This window comes from Cadophora gregata, assembly GCF_030347475.1.
Source record: "Cadophora gregata isolate MNR1 chromosome Unknown scaffold_5, whole genome shotgun sequence".
Lineage (NCBI taxonomy): Eukaryota > Fungi > Ascomycota > Leotiomycetes > Helotiales > Ploettnerulaceae > Cadophora > Cadophora gregata.
In genome coordinates this window covers 1,753,903-1,771,817 of record NW_026695928.1, presented here as the reverse complement: position 1 = coordinate 1,771,817, position 17,915 = coordinate 1,753,903, and the positions used below count along the sequence as shown (strand labels likewise).

Sequence of the window (17,915 nt, the reverse complement as noted above, 5' to 3'; positions counted from 1 at the left end):
AACCAGATCCTGTGTTTGATACTGCATTTGAGACAGTGCTAGATCCAGTGCTAGATCCAGTGTTGGAGCCAGTGGTTGAGCCAGTTGCGCTAATAGCGACTCCCTTTAGGTTGGAGCTGGTAAGTGCAACAGCTGGGATTGAGCTGCACGCCTTGTCGTATGTGATCAGATTGGTTGGTACTGGATTGCTTGGGGAAGGAAGCAGCCGAGACAGAGTAGAGCATGCACTTGACAACGTTATCAACTTTACCAAAAAACGAAAGACTGGCAAGAACCATTAGCTTGGCATTCATCCTGGCAAGCTGCGGTAGGAATGCCAGTTGGTTGAGCGATTGGAGCTTGGCTGCTACTGAAAGATGGAGCACTGCCACAAGTGTTGTGAATGGTCAGAGGCGATCCAGAGACCGAAGCGATCAAACTGAAGCAGCAAGGATGGCGATGAAGATCTGCATGATTGCTGAGTTTAAAGATCGGAAAACTAGAGGAAGAGAACATTGATTGCTGAGTTTTGTAATGGAACTTGAAGATTTCAAGTAAGCAGATACGATACCAGAAATGGAAAGGTCGAAAGAGGACACCAGGGTAGAAAACTCAGTAAGGAAAACTGGCTAGGAAACGGGCATGAGGATAAGAGTAGGAACGAATACGTCGGGTGGAGTTCATATCTGATTTGTAGTAAATTGGCCCCAACACATTCTTTTTCGAAATCTGCCCAGTGCTGTGGAGCAGGTGCAGATAATCCACCTCGAAGCTGGCAAGTGTGGATACTCACAAGCATGGAAGATAGAGAAATCTGGGGCAGGAAAGACGGCTTGGTGACGCGGAGACTCAGCCCTGTAAGGACAAGCCACTTCAAGCTTTTGAAGAGTAGCATACCCCTGTGCGCCAATATGAATATACTGTGTTTACGATGCACATCGTTGGTTCACTCAGAGGGTTGATTGAAACCACTCGCTAATTCCTGACAACCGCGCTGAGACCAGAGGAAGATCTTACAAAAGACTACGAGTCCAAATGAAGAAGAATAGCCTGGCATTCAGAATACCCACACTTTATGCTTCGCGATGTGGGATTCGCTTCGCATCGGGAAAATGAAGCCACTGAGCTTAAGCGCTGAGCTTAAGCTGAAGAAAGAGCTTTGCATGAGATATAGATCCAAGATTCCACTTGGATATACACGAATAAGCAATCCCACCAATATGGCATCAAAACCAATAAACAAGCAAGGAAAATCGGTGCATGGAGATCTATTGGTGCAAGAATACAGAGGGAATGACCTGCTAGCTGCGCAAGTCACGCAACTATACACGTTTCAGCAGTCTTGTATCTCAGCCATCGGGACGTCGAACTTTGAAGGAGATTATGATGGGCTTCATATATCTGCGAGAGCGTATGGCTGCCATTTCCAGGCCCCTATTGGATATAGGGAAAAACAAATGCAGATGGCATAACCCGATGCGCAGGAACAGAGTCGTCCCAGAAGCCGACCAGCATGTTTCTGGTGTTTCTGGTGAATCTGGCAACGCCCACTATGATCTGTGTTTAAGGTTAATGCCTCAGACAACATTTCGTTAAGAGCTGCTTTTGTGCGAATGGGGGGCTTCTGTACTAATGGAGACAGAGATTCTGTTGAGAGAAAAATGAACTTGGATTCTGGAGGACTGTTCAAACAAATGTTATTTTTGTGAAGTGTGGATAAGGTAGTGACCAAGTGGAAACTTACCTAATCTTGGCACTTGACGTTTGATAGACCAGGACTGCAGGACCAGGATGTCAGCACTAGCAAGACCCCAGATTCTCAATTTACCCCCTGGGAAAGCATCCTTCTCCTTCACGAAATAGTGCCCAACATCCACCAACCCACCACCTCTCCTCCTCCAGCACTTCGAAGATGGCACCAATCCCCTCTACCGCGCCCAAAAAGTCCCTGGGCAATGTAGTCGTAATCGGCGGCTGTGGATTCCTAGGCCACCACATCGTCAATCTCCTGCACGACAGCTACACCTGCAAGATCTCCGTTCTAGACCTGCACACGTCGCGTAACAGACATTCCTCCTCAGAAATTACATACTTCGATGGCGATATCACTTCCGTCACTTCTCTGATCAGCATCTTCGAGAAGGCTAAACCAGATGTAGTCATCCATACAGCGTCGCCGAACCTGGTGGGCGCGAACAATGATCTGTATTACAAGGTTAATGTGGAGGGAACCAAGAGCGTTATTGAGGCGTGTCAGAAGACTGGCGTCAAGGCATTGGTATATACCAGCTCTGCGAGTGTGATTTCTGATACCATTAATGACCTGGTAAATGCGGATGAGAGATGGCCTGTTATTCCAGCCAAGGCTCAGGCAGAGTATTATTCTACAACTAAGGTATGTAGCCCTCCAATTTTTGTATTATGCAAACCCTTTCCCGAACGAGCCACTACGCTTGGGACATGTTTTCTATATGTGAAACTCCAATGGTCCCAAAAGCTAACCTTCCTCTCCGGCCAGGCCCAAGCTGAAGCCCTCGTTCTTGCAGCAAACCGCTCTCCAAACGCACCGAATTTCCTAACCTGCTCCCTCCGCCCAGCAGGCATCTTCGGTGAAGGCGACGTTCAACTCATTCCACCCATGATCAACGTCCACCGCACCAATAAAACCGGCTTCCAACTCGGCGACAACCAGAACCTCTTCGATTTCACCTATGTCCTCAACGTAGCACACGCCCACCTCCTCGCCGCATTCGCCCTGGTCCAAACCTACAAACTTGGCACAGCGCCTCTGGATTACGAGAAAGTAGATGGCGAGGCGTTCTTTGTTACCAATGACGAGCCGGTCTATTTCTGGGATTTCGCCAGGGCTGTGTGGAAGGCTGCAGGGAGTGACAAGGGGACTGAGCATGTCTGGATTATTGGCAGAGATTTAGGGATGAGCATTGGGGGTATTCTAGAGTGGGGAATGTGGCTTATTGGGAGGACGCCGAAGTTGACGAGGAGGCAGGTGAGATATAGTACTATGACGAGGTACTATGATTGTGGAAAGGCAAAGAGGAGGCTGGGGTATAAGCCGTTGGTGGGCTTGCAGGAAGGTATTACGAGGGCGGTGGGCTGGTTTGAAGAGCAGAGGATCAAGGAGGAGGAGAAGAAGGCTCAGTGAGTTCTAGAGGTGCAGAGAAGAGAAAGTATAGGGTTATGACGATCATATATCGCTGCAAGGGAAGAGGCTCGTTTCGCCAAATGAACAATTTGGCAATTTAATAGTACATAGACAGGTGGTGGATGTAAGAACATGTAAACCCATCTTAATGATATTATGGCTGAAGGGCTTGGGGAAATTGGTGTTCCACATCTCTAAATGTACTTAAAGTCATCACACGCATCAGAAGAGAAGCACTGCAATGCATGTAGACCAAGTTCAAGTTGCTAAAGAGCTTCCCAGATGCGCCAGTACCAGCAATTCGCTAAACGCCCCAACCTAGTCCTATCCTTCCCAGCCGTCCCATCCATCCATGTCATGATTCAAATTGCAATGGCCAGGCAAGAACCGATCCAGCAACCAAACCTAATCCAGTAACTCCAGTCATTGCAAGCAGCCAGAGAGGACAGAATACAAAGGAAATAAGTCGATGTCATAGAGTCATGGGTCTCGCTGTCTACGCGAGACGAAAGGGCTCGCTTGTGTTCAATGTACGACGCTAAATGACAAGGACATACTCGCGTGGGAATTCGGAGTCGCTCGTATGCTGGGTAACTCGTTTTATCGGTCCATTGCTTCATGCTTCCCGTTCATTCCCTATTTGATGTTAAAGGATCCGTGGGAATAGATATGTAGATGTCTGACTTACTCCATGCTTCGCTGAACAGCTCTCCGAAGCTTGCGATTATACGTCTTCTTGTCATCCTCAGACCCCCAGTATAGCTTAGCAGCCTCAGGGTTGACCATCGTTCTGGGATCGTACGGTGGCGATTCTTCCTCCAGAGCCTCAATGATAGCTTCAATATGTGATTTCACATCCTCGGCTCGTCTCGAAGTGTAGCACGGAGTACCGTCGGATGCAATGCGGTGATGGAAAAGTTGAGTCTCGAATTTTGCTCTTGGCTGTTCCTCAGGGAAGCGTGGGCTGAAGAAAAGCTTGATCCGGAAGAGACCACCATCGAGGTTGGTCATTGGACGTCCAAAATAGGTAATCGACCAAACAAAGGGATTTTTGTCAACTAATTCGATATCTAGAGTGACATTCTTATCTCGTTTGTACGCCTCGACGACCTGCTCGTATTGCCGTTGAAGATTGGAGGATACACTGCTTTCCTTCTTCTTCGATACTAAGCCTTCCTCAGCCCATCTGTCGGTCTCGGCATCCATTGTCTTGCGAATCAGCCGTAAGCGTCGTTCAAGCTCGGTATAGTTGAACTTTCCTTCCATGCCATTTCCTGCACATTCAAAGGGCATCCGGGCGAATGGCTGTCCATCAGTAACATCGGCCTTGGCCTTGCTGATTGCTAGTAGGTACGACTCATAATACCAAAGAAACCGGCGTTTGCAAAGATCCTTGAATGGATCAAAGTTTGCGGAAGCTTCATCGAAGTCTCGGTCGATATCAGCTTCGGTATCACTATCGTCTCCACCGACCATGGCCTGCTCTTGGACGGCTCCTGATGGTGATATACCTAGATACTCCTCGAGCCGCTGGATGACAGAAATTCGGAGGGACTCATGGCGGATCTAGACCCCATGTAAGCATAATCCATCTTTTGGTGAGACCATATCCACCTTGTTGACATAGTCCTTCTGATTCTTCTTGTCACCCTCCTCATTGGCAGTTTCAAACCCTGGCTCGTTCTCGTAGGGATTCGACGACATCAGACTTTGAATCGAGATTAAAATTGACTCCAGTCCCTGTGCGGATGACCATTCTTCTCCTCGCTCGCCTCGCCATGTGCTGTACTCATATCAGCCTCCGTCCTTTGTGTCGGAAATGTATGTCCTACCCAAGAATCGACCTAGAAATAAGAGTCAGCCCAGGTTTCGAACTAGTATCTTCGAAGTACTAACAAGCACACCTTTCCTCCAGCATATATGTTTGGGTTGAACCGGCATCTGCCTCCGTTTGTAGTCGTTGCAATCACGGATGGTGCCTTCCCTGGGTAGTCTGTACCTTATCTCAGCGCTTCGTCCTTGAATTTATATAATACGGTTATACCTCTACCAAACTTGACCGCGAACTAGAACAATATCAGCAAAAGTCTATCGCAACCTGCATAAGTTTGACCAACCTCAAAGAAACCAAATTCATAAGGTGTTTCTGGAGGACCGATTATGATCGCCTTCACGTTGCGTACATCGACGTCTCGGCATGCGACGGCCAGAGCTAATACAGAATGGATCAGCTCGACATTCCTTGTGGAAATAAATCGTATGGTAGATCTTACACAAATCAGAGGACTTCTGGAGGTCCGACAACTCCTAGCAATTAAACGTCAGCCTCGCGACCCCACCATGGATGCGCCATTCCCAAACGTACTCTTGTAATTCGAATTATGGAGTGATTTGACATGGTGGACGATCAACTGTTCGCCGAGGATTCAAGGTGTTTTCTTCTCTTGCGCAGGTGCATGTGGTAAGAAAATATATGTTGAGGGATGGAAGAGGAGGAGGACTGTGGTGGGGAGCGGGTACTGGAGTCTACCAAAAGGGAAGCGTTGCCAGCGTTGATACGGGAAACAAGGCAGGCAGGCCTTCGCTTGGCACGGCTAACGTGAGGCTGAAGCTAAACTCTAATCTGTAAGAATTCACTCAATACCTCCCTATAGCTACTTGGGTGATTTTGATTTGATTTTGTGAATACGAGACTTTTCGGTGTATAGTTTGACACCTTGAATATCTTTACTTTTCTTCATGTTGAAGTTTGGTGGCGAATGAGAAAATTCGTGAGGTTTCACTGCAGGTCTCCTTCTGAGCTGGCGGGAGCTGCTTGGAATGACGAAGTCAAAGCCAGGACCGGTTACTTACAAAAGATGGTGTTTGACGTATTCTGAATAACATTCACACTTAAATTGTAGCATTATTTAATATTCATACCTGAGTCCATGACTAGCACTGTTCATCAGAAGTTTCTCTACCAATATAATCTTCAAGGTAGGGAGTAGGAAGGTCCAAGTAAGGAGTTCTGAGCCTGGACTGTGTCGCCATTGACTTGCAATTAGTTCAAGTTGTTTAGGAAGGTAGAAATTTTATTATGGTAAATCTGTCCGCAGTATGTATTGACGAGCAAAACTCTCTAGAAAGCCATGGAGTGTCGTTTCCTAGATGTGATAGGGTCATCGTGCCTCTGCGTCCTAGAGCAAGCGAATAATCTGACAAACCGACCAACACAAGGGAGGAGGACTCTTGGCAGGAGACAGCAGCTGACTGCTATATTCTATTGGTCAGTTACGCTACCTACCTACTTGAGCTGCAGGACTTTGTAGCGACTTGCGGTCCTTCGTCTAATCAGGCTAAGGGTTCCATTGTGAATGACTTCTTGCTGTGTCTTGTCACAAGTTGAATGATGTGGCATGCAAGTCAGGGGTAGCTTTTGAGTGCCCTGGAGTACCAAGTATATCCAGAACACCGGGATTGAGATGCGGGTTTTTATTCGAGAAGTTCTGGGCTGATTATTGAATGTAACTTGGACACAAAAAGGTAATATGAGTGTAGATCTGCTTAGGCTCGCTGGCAGTTCGATGCCTGAGGCACAAGGGTTTCGTCTGCGCTGTAGTGGCACTGCTCTCGAGCGGGAGGAGACGAGAGTGAGTACCTCTCCAGGACAAACCTCACATTGGGAGCAACCCGAACTCCAATCTCTTGCATCTTGTCGCTGGCGCCTCTCTCGTTCGACACAAATACGACTTTCCCTGCTGTTAACGAGCACTATACGCAATCTCGCCGGAGGATTCAGGGCTTGGTTCTAGCGGGCGCAATCCACTCACAGACGGGCTCTCAGTCAAGACTCGAACTCCTGTATCAGCAAGTGCTTCTGATCGACACCACGCGATTGAGTCGCAGCCAGTTCAGAATCACATCTTTTACTTCCACTTCAAGAAACCGGTGTTGATGCGATTAGCCAAGCTAAGAGGGAATACTTGGGACGATATTACTCCTGGCGAAGTGTTCATGTTTCAGGTGTTGCGGGCAGGATATTTGAGTCGCCAGCTCTTGATCGCACGTACGCAGGCCAGTTAATTTGATCCTCACGACTCAATCCCAGCAGAATCTGGGCAGTGATCGGGAGTGCTGGTCCAGGTCTGCTATTTCGTCGTCTGCTCAATACGCTCACCTTTGCTACTGCGATTGGACGAGATCGACCTCCCAGTTCCTGCCACTTCAAAAGCTGCCTCTTGCAAGCAACATACTCGTGGATTGGGATAGGAGGTACATAAGTTGAGTAGGGCATGATGAGTCCTCAGTCGGAAGGGGGTCCATCTGGCCAACATGGTGGACAGTATACAGCGTATGATCCGGACAGAGGCAGCGTTCCTGCAGAGTATACCAGACAACAATACCCTGATGATAGGAGCCGATATCAAACGGAGAGAGAAGGGCAAGATGGGCCACTTCCCAGACCCAATGGTGCTTTCGCGTCGGATAGCAGAATGGCTGCATCACCTTCTGGAAGTGCAAGTGGAAGAGAAAGAGACAGGGAAGGCGGACTACCAAAGACGAGCGGAGAACGCAATCGGTCAAGGACAAGAAACGGAAGGACCGCGTCAGGACAGCTGAGACTCTGCAAGAAATGCGGTGAGCCTTTGACAGGGCAATTTGTTCGAGCGCTAGGGGGAACATTTCACTTGGACTGCTTCAGATGTCGAGTAAGCACTTCCTTTGATTTTTTTCTCCTCCATCCTCCGGGGGCTTGCTAACAATGTCTCACAGGACTGCGGAGAGATAGTTGCCTCGAAGTTTTTCCCTGTTGACGATGAGAATGGTGATGGCCAATACCCTCTCTGCGAAACCGACTACTTTCGAAGACTGGATTTGATCTGCTATAAGTGTAACGGTGCCTTGAGAGGATCATACATTACGGCTCTAGATCGGAAATATCACATCGATCATTTCACGTGTTCAGTTTGTCCTACCGTCTTTGGAGCACAAGACAGTTATTACGAGCATGACAGCCAAGTCTACTGTCATTACCACTATTCGACTCAATTTGCACAAAGATGTAATGGATGTCAAACTGCAATTTTGAAGCAGTTTGTTGAAATCTTTCGAAATGGTCAGAATCAACATTGGCATCCTGAATGCTACATGATTCATAAGTTTTGGAATGTTCGCCTCGCTTCATCACAAGAGAAGCAAGACAAAGATGAGACAAAGGCCATTGAGGACACAACCGATGAAGCAGGTCGAAATGCTGTTCGGGATCTGGAGGAGAGAATGGAGGAGAAGGTTTACAAGATCTGGAGTGTGCTTTCAACCTTTGAGGAGTCCTCAGCTGCTTGCATCTCCGACATGCTCCTGCATGTCAGCAACGGGGCCTATGTGGACGGAGTGTTAGTTGCCAAGAAATTCATTTGGCATGTGGATATTCTGTTTCGCTCTGCTGACAAGCTCGATTCTACTATGTCCTCACTAGGCCCAAAAGGTAAACAGCTTGAACCTGTTCCTTTCAAATATGCTAATAATATCAGGATTGTCTTATTCAAGAGAGGCGAAGTTGCTTTGCAAGAAGATCGTAGCTTTCTTCTCGCTTCTGTCGAAAAGTCAAGAAGGAGGAGTTAGAAAACTTGGAGTTACCCAAGAGCTGCTCGCGTTGGTAACTGGCTTAGCTCATTATCTGAAGCTTTTGATCAGAATATGCCTGCAGGGCGCTTTGAAGGTTGAGCGAGAGCATCAGAGCTCGCAATGCCTGCAGGAATTTCTGGATGATCTTGGTGATTTGGAAGCCATCAAGAATGAGGACTCTCTTGAAACTACCACAGGAACATCGAACCTCAGCGGCTCAAATCCAGATCAATGCGTCAACTGTCGGAGAACCATCGAAGATGAATGCACACGGTTGGGAGAGCGGAGATGGCACTTGAGCTGCATGAAATGTGCCAACTGTACTCGAGAGCTTGGTCAAAGCCTTGAGGATGCCACATGGTCCGATCAGGATCAAAGAGTCTTTTGCACCAATTGTGAAGTGCGAACGCAAGGATCGGTAGGTGGGTTCGAGCGGGTAACAAGACTTCAGGAGTATGTTTTCTTGTTGCGAGTCTCCCTGGCTCGATTGCTGGACATGCTACGAACTAGTGGCAGTCTTCCACATACCTCCGATGACCCCAATTTGAACGGTTACGACTCTTCTGAAGGCCATCGTTTACCTGCTCACAATGAAGCACCGTTATTGAAATCCGATACTCGTTCGAAGTCGTACGGCGGGAATTCGGACGACAAGCGTGGCTCTTCTTCCTACGAGAACACTCTCAACGATGTTCGTCGGCTACGAAGTACACGAATGGACAAGCACCTATCATCAACTATCAAGAAAGCCCGAACGTCACGAGTATTGGAAGGTCCAGATGGTCGAGGTATAAGACCTGGATCCGCTGGTGCTGACGGATCCGAACAACGAGACCCTAACCTACAGGTAGTTGATGAGAGAGATGTTACTGGAGCGTCGCGCACGGAGCTCATGTTCAGTGGCAGTAACGGTATCACTCTCGACGACATCCCGAGAATTGTGGCAGCTGAGCAAGCCAAAGAGCAACGCCCAAATGCCTACAAGCATGCTCGCCATGAGATATTCCGAACTTCCATCACTGAGCCAAAGCTTATCAACGGCCACCAGCGCAATTTGTCCAGTGGCAATCCTCTCGATCAACCAGGTGTAGGTGAGCCGTCTCCTCAACGACGAGAAGGCAAGAGATACTTTTCCGAACTTTCTGCCTTGGAGTATTTCATTGTTCGACATGTAGCTGTTATTGCCATGCAACCGATGCTAGAGGGTCACTTCACCATGGAAGAGCTACTCAACTTGATCGAGACTAGAAAGCCTACATTTTGGACGAAGGTTGGCAAAGCTCTCAAGACTGACGGCAAAAAAGGCGGAAAGAAGAAAGGCGTTTTCGGTGTGCCTCTCGAGGTTATCATCGACAGGGACGGTGCAGACTCAACTGAGGGCATCGGACCTGGCACATTGCGGATCCCAGCAATGGTTGATGATGCTGTGACCACCATGCGGAAGATGGATCTCTCAGTAGAAGGTGTTTTCAGGAAAAACGGCAATATCAAGCGTCTGAATGATACTATGGCGACAATTGACCGAGATGGATGCGAAGCTGTCGACTTCTCGAAGGAAAACGTTGTCCAAGTTGCTGCTATACTCAAGAAGTATCTCCGGGAGCTTCCAGATCCACTATTAACCTTCAAGCTACACAGACTCTTCATTGCATCACAGAAGATTGCAGACGAAGACAAGCGGCGACGGATCCTCCATTTGACTTGTTGTCTGCTTCCAAAAGCTCACCGGGATTGCCTCGAAGTCCTTTGCGCTTTCTTTAACTTCGTCGCTTCCTTCCACCAAGTTGATGAAGAATCAGGGTCAAAGATGGACACGCATAATCTTGCTACTGTTATTGCACCTAATATCCTCTACACCAATGCAAAGACTCCCGTTGACGATAACTTCTTGGCGATCGAAGTCGTACACACGCTCATTGAATGTAATGAGCAGATGTGCGAAGTATGTCTAGCTTTACCCTCCTAACCACTCCATTCACTAACCATATCCCAGGTCCCTGAAGATCTTCAATCGATTTTGAGCGACCAAACTCTTTTCAACAATCCCAGTGACATTACTACGAAGGAGATCTTGAAGCGATATGGTGACCTAGGTGCAGCGGGCGGCCCACGCCGAACAGTTGAGACTGAATCTTCCCCGCTGGGCAAATCCAAAGATGGTCGCCCGTTGGCACCTGTCGTAACTCGAGTCGACACAGATCCATCTCAGGCATATGCCTGGCAGAAGGAGAGTAGTGTCCGTCACGTTCAGGATCCTCCTGCGCCTTACGCAGGAAGCTCCAACCAGAATACACCCCCACAACAGCAGTGGCAAGGACAAGACCTTGAACACCCGTCTCCGTATCCACAGCGCAATGGCACCCCTGACAGTCAACACGATACACGACGAGAATACCGAAACTCAGGATGGGGTCGACCTCAAAACGGCTCAGTCGGCGTCACAGGAGCTGGATAAGGTCCGAGTCAATAATGCATAACGTAACTTCCCTTCAACTTCGCGGGGCGCCACTCTCCACAACTATACTACGACGAGGCCAGGCTCTCTCTACGAACCGTCACGGCCGATCTTGACTTACTTTGTGCCGCGAATTTCTTCCAACATTCTGCTATTCTGAAAGCCCATTTCTGAAGCATTGGACCTGGCGTTAATCTTCTCTTTCACAACCAGCAGGCACTTGCGCATACATGCAGCTGCTCTGAACGATTGTTTGTTATATGTCTACTTATTATCGAGGCTTTACCTCCAAGGAGGGGCCGGGAATTGTTTGGAGTACATGGTCTGGCATCTTTGGGAGATTCTATTTCGAAACTCTCTCTTCTAAAAGGTTGGAACGTGATCCATCTTCAGCGAATGGAAAACATTGCGCTGTCCACGTACATTCTCTCTGTCATTTTTGTCCTGGCCTACTGGGCTGGCTGCTCATATTCGATGGATGATTAGGGGGGTAAAAGAAAGAAAGGCTGACTGATTAGTCGATCGGACAGATCGAGGGTGTCGATGAAAGGAAACGTGAATAAATCCTTTCCAAGATGATGAAGTGATTGAAATCCAATATTTGCTTCTCTCGTATGTCACTTATCACTGGTCATAGCGGTGCCCTGCAACAAACCGCCTTGAACTGAAGCTTCTCCACAGAGGATCAATTCCTGACAGATATTCCGGTATTTGGTAATCTCAACAATCGTGCCACTCCATTTTAATGGTCACAATGTATAAGTACAAGCAACATTGCAATCGGGCTGCTTTTAAATCAAGTCAGACTACAGGTGAATGATGTCTCTTGATTTCAAAGCACTGCTCCCCAACCCCACCTGTAGCTTAAATCTACTGCTTCACCCCCTCAGTTCCTCTTCCAAGGTACAATACTGTACCAAGAGCAAATAAACCAGGCAGCATTTATTTGGTATTTTGAACAAATACAAACGTACAACCTCTCGCAATTATTTCCTCTATCTAAATTGCTGCAAACTTCCCGTTTCAAACCCATCAGACAATAATACGGGAGACAAGTCCGAGACAAAACAGCACCAATGCCACCCATCCGCGTCGGCTTCTTGGGTCTGTCTAGCTCAGGCTGGGCACCTGGTGCTCATCTTCCATTCTTGAAGCACAGCGACAAGTACCAGATCGTAGCTATCTGCAATAGTTCGGTGGAGAGCTCGAAAGCGGCGATCAAGAAGTACGAGCTGCCTGAGAACACGAGGGCCTATGGTGATCCCGAAGGTGAGTGAACTGCTTTGCAAAGTCATGAATTTTCCTCAGAAAAGGACAGCGATGATGAGAATATCGTTCAATTTTGACTGTATAGTACCTTAAATAACAGCCACAGAACTCGCCAAAGACAAAGATGTCGACCTTGTTGTTTGTAGCGTGCGCGTAGACCGTCATCTCGCCACTGTTAGCCCCAGTTTGAGAGCGGGCAAAAACGTATTCGTTGAATGGCCTCTGGGAAAGAACCTCGCGGAGGCCAAAGAGCTGCTTCGCCTCAAGAATGAAGGCGGAGTCAAGACCGCTGTGGTTGGATTACAGGCAAGACAAAGCCCGGTTGTGAGAAAGCTGAAGCAGCTTGTTGATGATGGAAGAGTCGGGAAGGTATTGAGTAGTACTTGGACAGGCCAGGGTGGAAATCTGGGCCCAACTGTGCAGGAAGGTTATGCGTGAGTGTTCTGTCATGATTATGGTGACGATTTTACGCTGACAATCATAGCTATCTATCTCAACGAGAGGTTGGTGGCAATCTGGTCTCGATTCATTTCGGACACTCCATTGATTACATCCAAGCCGGTAATTCCACTAATCTTTCTATCGATGACTCGCAAAGACTTACTCACATTCAATACAGTACTGGGCTATGGCTTCACACCCGCCCCCAAGACACTGCTCGCGTCTCGCCGTTCACACCAGAAACTCCTTTCATCTTCCAACGAACTGATCAAAGAAGAGCACCCTGTAACATCCGACGACACAATCTTTCTCCACGGAAGTCTCACGACTGGAGTCCCTCTCGCATTCTCCCTCCGTGGCGGTAAGCCTTTCAAAGACGTCCCCGGTCTCGATTGGCGCATCTACGGCGAGACAGGTGAGATTCGTGTCACTTCCTCTGGACCTTTCCTCAACGTAGGATATCCCGATGTCAAGATCTCCATTTCAGATTTTGATCTGTATGGCGGAGACAGCAAGGATACAGTGACCGTAGAGGTTGAGAAAGATGAGTTTGATGGAGATAGCTGGGGCCTCCCAAGTAAAAATGTGGCTAGGATTTATAGGGATTTGGCTGAAGGGAGAGTGAATTGTAGTTTCGAGGATGCGGTGGAGGGGCATGAGTTGATTGACGAAATGTACAAGGAGAATGGGATCGTGTTTTGAGCAGTGTTGAGTATGGAATTGACAGTTTACAGCTACGAAGGACCTGACGACTTTCAATGGAGACTTGGGATTCCGAATGGAAAGGAGGTTTCTCTGACTAGCCTATGAATACTTCCCATCATACATTTCTGCATACTCGGATGTGTCAGCGACCCAAGTCGGACACTGGAGAGCATAAGAGTACCAGGCACCGAGAATTGGCAATCATCTATCATACCGAGAAGGCGAGTTCGCTCTCAGTATTTGGCTGAATTTTAAGAGGTACAATCGTCCAACTTTTAATGTCGCTAAGCAACCACATCAAAATTCGAAAGTCAACAACCTACACAAAAGATCTCCTTTGTTTCAATAACTTTCGCCCACTTCTCTATCCAAAACTCAGTCCAGTCACAGACCTCACAGCCCACTAGCAGCCGCAACCAAAACATCCACTGTCTTCTCAGGAATGCTCAGCATCGGACAATGACCCGAATCAGTCTCCACAACCTTCACGTCCACGCCCTCACTTCTCGCAAACTCGATCATCTGTCTCTGCGCCTCTACAGGAATAATCTTATCTCCCTCAGTAAGCAGATAAATAGCAGGAATGTATTTGTACCCTGGGTGGGTGAGTTCGCCAGAGAAAGAGATGGTAGAGTGGTTCGGCATCAAGCTCATGTAATGCTTCGCTTCATCCTCTGGCATATCGGAGAAAATATTCTTCCAGTCGTTTTCATGGTCCAACGCCATGTACTCGCCCTAGATGAAATGCGTCAATACCAGGGAGCCGTCTATTATTCATTTTCCTAAGGGACTGAGATTCGGTAAAGGAAGGTCAGCTACTCACAGCATTCTTGATCGAATCAGGCAAATCATCTCCCATCGACTTCCTCAAACTCATTCCCACTGCAGGAATAAAACTGGCCAAATACACCAATGCCACCACACCACCATCCTTGCCCTCTTTCTCCCTCTCCCCCTTACTCAAACCCTTCGTCGCTTCGGTGCCAGGGAAACCTCCATACGAGTTCATAGCCAAGACGACATTCTTGCCTTGCTCGACGAGCTGGAGGAGGGCAGAGTGAATGTAAGCAGCATCTTCTTGGAAAGTGGCTGGACCTTGGTCTGAGGGTCGCTCGCCGGCGGATTGCAGGGCGGTGGGGTGGACGGAGTAGCCGCGATTTTCAAGGAGAGGCGTGACTCTTTCAAAGAAGGTGGTGGGTGAAAAGGAGCCGGGGACCAGCACGAATGCAGTGTTTTGGGGATTAGACATTGTGAGGTGACGGGATAAGAGATGAGATAGGTGTGACTTCAAGCTAGATAGTGAGTAACACAAGTTCTCGATAATTCCGATAAAGATGTCAACTTGAGTGTAGCTGCAATTGAAGAAAGAGGAGATGAGATATGGTGGATGGACGAGAGAAGTCTTTTCAATGAAGCATACGAACCTACTCATATACTCTTCCTTCCCTTACCTTTACTTACCCCTCAACTAGCTCACCAAGCACAAGTGGCTTGTCGTCAGTTCCTAGCTTTGGAGGGGCATCAAGCCAAGCCAAGCGGGAGACTAACTTCTGACCTCGGGTTGGGTGCCGCCGCCTATTTCTGACATATGGGAAGCGAGGAGCCAATCAACATCGAGCTATAGTGACATTTCTGTCTTGCGCGTTCGTATTGTTTAATAAAGTGGATTATTTCATGAAATGAGGAGCTTGTAATTCTACTAGCTGACCAAATGAGGTGCGGCCGTTTCGTCCACAATCAGGGCTGTTTTGTAAGCAGGTGGAGGAGAAGTGGATTATGGTCGGCAGATGCGGCCGCTTTCGCTTACCATTGGCATCACAACAGGACAGGGTCAATTGCTGGCTTACCAACCACGCGCAAGATCAGTTCTTTCGACACGTCTTTTTGAGGCTGACAAGTATTCATCTCCTCAGGATGTTGTTTCTTCTGAATTGGTTGGGATTTCCAGGCACCACACAAGTTTCCCAGGTCCACCTATCTGGTAGCCGGATGAGAGGCAGACCACAGCGCCGCAGCGCGCTTTGAAGACCCAATAATCAATCCGCTGCCTACCCTTTTTTGAGCTGAAGATCAATGAGCTTTTGCTTTCTTTAGACCTTCTTGTCTCAGATGCCAAATTGGGACTCAAGAACACCAGTCCAAGCGTTCCATTACTCAATTACTCTATGATTAGTTCGTGGCTTTACCGAAGGCGAGGACATGATAATCGGGATATATCCAGCCTTATGGCTATTCTTGTATCACAGCCCGCTTCAAATATAGAATAAACATATTCGTGTTACACTGTACGGGTCAAAATCTTTATGATGCAACTCCATGGCTTCAAATTCCTCAAAGCGTTTGATCAGTTATGATGTCACTGTGATTCTCTGATATCTTTAGAGTGATGCATATTGAAAGCCGCCCAATTACTTGGAGTCTACGATTCTATTTTCAGTGGCTTTATTAGTCTTTTTTATATCCACAAAGCAGAATGTCTTCAATGGCATCTCTTTTAAACCACAAGGTAAGCTCACAATCTATATATTCGAACGACATCCTCCATCATAGCACCTCTGAATCTCAGGTTTCCACCATTACTCTTCTTCATCAAGTTTTACGAGCAGCTATTCGACTCAAAAATACAACACAAGCCCTCGTCGACAATACTATAGTCAACATGTGCAGAGCCACTCCCTTGCTGTGTGGAAATTGCAAAGGATTGGTCGCAACCATATTTGGCTCATGGGAGGCATCAATCCTCTGCGACTTTGCCCTAGCAGCACTGGAAGAAAATCCGGAAGCCGAAGATTATGGTCTTAAATGTCCGTATTTGATAAAACTGCCATCAAAGATCTCTGATGCTCATCGAAATGGTTGTCCAGAGTGTCCAAGATCAAAACTCTGAGCAGAGACTGTGGATTGCAAAGATTGATGGATCGATGGAGTGTATTTTGGATGGCCTATGCGAGTAAGCTTGGGTTTGGGTTTGGGTTCTGTTTTAAGTTGAATTTTGGCTCGGGTTCCTTTCCTATTGGTTTTGCTTGGTTTTGCTTAGTGTTGCTTGGCTTTGCGTTTTTCTGAGGGTCGGAGATCATTCTTTTGAAAATTGGAAAATTGGGAATGATTAAATTGCGAGATTTGTGATCTAGCTTTAAAATCACATTTTGACGCTACCACCATGATGCTCCCAGCGATCCATAGTTATACACAACGTTGACTTCGGTTTGAGATATGCATTGACAAGAAATACTTAAATTGTAGGGGTATCCATTGCGTGCATCAATTACCCAATATCATAGACTTTTATTGTTCGAGTTGTTGTCCTGTATTTTGTCCCCACAAAATACGACAAAAGAACGGGAGAAAGAAAGAAAGAAAATCACTAGAAGACTGCTTACCGTCGATTTTTTGGAGGGTAGCAGAAACAAGGAAGCAGTAACTAGTATTCATGTCGCTCGATCGTTCCAGACTGCGATTGCAGCTATCATCTCAAGTATCACCTTCCAGCATGAAACGTAATCATGGAACTTCGTCGTCTCATCGCCATCAAGACATTCACTGCAGATGAAGATGGAAGTAAGATCATGCCGACGAATATGAGTAAGTACAGCCTTTCGGATCTTCAACTTCTAGAGCATGTTGCTGACTGATGGTTAAACTGAACAGTGGATGAGCTCTGGGTCGCAGCAATCATTGACACCCAAATATACGCAAACCTTCGAACAGCTCTCGGCATCAAGCTCCACCGCCGCTACGGCGTCAGCTCGCCAGATACTGACCACGAACCTCGCACCCTACGCCTTTCGACAATGAAATCCCTGTACAAAAATTTCTTTGGCTCCGAGCCTCTCAGTCCAGCATATCAACTGCGTCCACAAATGTTTATGAATTATCCGCAACCCGCCGTCAGTCCTCCAGAGTCCATCACGTTTGAAATCGGACTGTTGACTGGACGGACATTCCCCTTGACTATCGCTCGCAAAGCTACGGTTTTGCGCATGAAGGAAGAGATTACGAAAGGTAAGGGTATTGCTATTGAGAAGCAAAGATTGATAGCTCTGGGAAGGAAGTTGGTGGAGAGTTGGTAGATGGGAAGACTCTCGAGGAATAGGCTTTTGCCGACAAGAACACGGTTTACCTGATCCATTGACCAGATGTAAAGCTATATTGGAGCTTGTAAGATAATTCGGGAAGCTCATCAGGAGAATCTGAAGAGAACATTTGAATTAAATGCAAAGGGAGATGAAGATTGTGCTCTGGAGTTATATCCGTTGCTGAAAATTGGATGGATCTTAGCTCACATCTTTCTGCTGC

At 47.4% G+C, this 17,915-nt stretch overlaps 7 protein-coding genes across 7 annotated transcripts; 5 read left to right on the top strand and 2 right to left on the bottom strand.

The window, feature by feature from the left end:
* Positions 1 to 1,064: 1,064 nt before the first annotated feature.
* Positions 1,065 to 1,451, top strand: ONS95_011352 (uncharacterized protein; the record flags this gene model as incomplete). Its single annotated transcript, XM_058504961.1, has 1 exon — positions 1,065 to 1,451. The coding sequence occupies one exon, from the start codon at positions 1,065 to 1,067 to the stop codon at positions 1,449 to 1,451; it is 387 nt and encodes a 128-aa protein (XP_058359517.1).
* Positions 1,452 to 1,841: 390 nt separating this feature from the next.
* ERG26_2 (erg26, C-3 sterol dehydrogenase) lies at positions 1,842 to 3,142 on the top strand (the record flags this gene model as incomplete). Its single annotated transcript, XM_058504960.1, has 2 exons — positions 1,842 to 2,374; positions 2,498 to 3,142. Exons 1-2 carry the CDS (start codon positions 1,892 to 1,894, stop codon positions 3,140 to 3,142), a joined length of 1,128 nt encoding a protein of 375 aa, XP_058359516.1. The 5' UTR covers positions 1,842 to 1,891.
* Positions 3,143 to 3,401: 259 nt separating this feature from the next.
* ONS95_011350 (uncharacterized protein) lies at positions 3,402 to 6,254 on the bottom strand. The gene is made up of 9 exons (XM_058504959.1): positions 5,508 to 6,254; positions 5,416 to 5,449; positions 5,260 to 5,354; positions 5,187 to 5,208; positions 5,039 to 5,135; positions 4,975 to 4,986; positions 4,757 to 4,925; positions 3,831 to 4,708; positions 3,402 to 3,778 (listed from the first exon to the last, which is right to left on the bottom strand). Exons 1-9 carry the CDS (start codon positions 5,538 to 5,540, stop codon positions 3,772 to 3,774), a joined length of 1,347 nt encoding a protein of 448 aa, XP_058359515.1. The 5' UTR covers positions 5,541 to 6,254; the 3' UTR covers positions 3,402 to 3,771.
* Positions 6,255 to 7,416: 1,162 nt separating this feature from the next.
* ONS95_011349 (uncharacterized protein) lies at positions 7,417 to 11,204 on the top strand (the record flags this gene model as incomplete). The annotated part of the gene is made up of 4 exons (XM_058504958.1): positions 7,417 to 7,833; positions 7,898 to 8,609; positions 8,656 to 10,691; positions 10,743 to 11,204. 4 exons carry the CDS (start codon positions 7,417 to 7,419, stop codon positions 11,202 to 11,204), a joined length of 3,627 nt encoding a protein of 1,208 aa, XP_058359514.1.
* A 1,076-nt stretch (positions 11,205 to 12,280) lies between these two features.
* On the top strand, positions 12,281 to 13,616 carry GAL80 (transcription regulator gal80; the record flags this gene model as incomplete). The annotated part of the gene is made up of 4 exons (XM_058504957.1): positions 12,281 to 12,473; positions 12,580 to 12,907; positions 12,958 to 13,034; positions 13,093 to 13,616. The coding sequence occupies 4 exons, from the start codon at positions 12,281 to 12,283 to the stop codon at positions 13,614 to 13,616; spliced, it is 1,122 nt and encodes a 373-aa protein (XP_058359513.1).
* Positions 13,617 to 14,012: 396 nt separating this feature from the next.
* ONS95_011347 (uncharacterized protein) lies at positions 14,013 to 15,325 on the bottom strand (the record flags this gene model as incomplete). The annotated part of the gene is made up of 2 exons (XM_058504956.1): positions 14,443 to 15,325; positions 14,013 to 14,354 (listed from the first exon to the last, which is right to left on the bottom strand). The coding sequence occupies exons 1-2, from the start codon at positions 15,049 to 15,051 to the stop codon at positions 14,013 to 14,015; spliced, it is 951 nt and encodes a 316-aa protein (XP_058359512.1). The 5' UTR covers positions 15,052 to 15,325.
* A 1,797-nt stretch (positions 15,326 to 17,122) lies between these two features.
* On the top strand, positions 17,123 to 17,689 carry ONS95_011346 (uncharacterized protein; the record flags this gene model as incomplete). Its single annotated transcript, XM_058504955.1, has 2 exons — positions 17,123 to 17,201; positions 17,268 to 17,689. The coding sequence occupies 2 exons, from the start codon at positions 17,123 to 17,125 to the stop codon at positions 17,687 to 17,689; spliced, it is 501 nt and encodes a 166-aa protein (XP_058359511.1).
* Positions 17,690 to 17,915: the final 226 nt, after the last annotated feature.

Bases quoted from the DNA above. Each gene is read 5' to 3' on its own strand.
- ONS95_011350 (XM_058504959.1), bottom strand. From the start codon at position 5,540: ATGTCAAATCACTCCATAATTCGAATTACAAGA. The intron at 5,450-5,507 runs GTACGTTTGGGA...TTTAATTGCTAG, and splicing joins CCATAATTCGAATTACAAGA to GAGTTGTCGGACCTCCAGAA. The intron at 4,709-4,756 runs GTGGATATGGTC...CATGGGGTCTAG, and splicing joins AGAAGGACTATGTCAACAAG to ATCCGCCATGAGTCCCTCCG.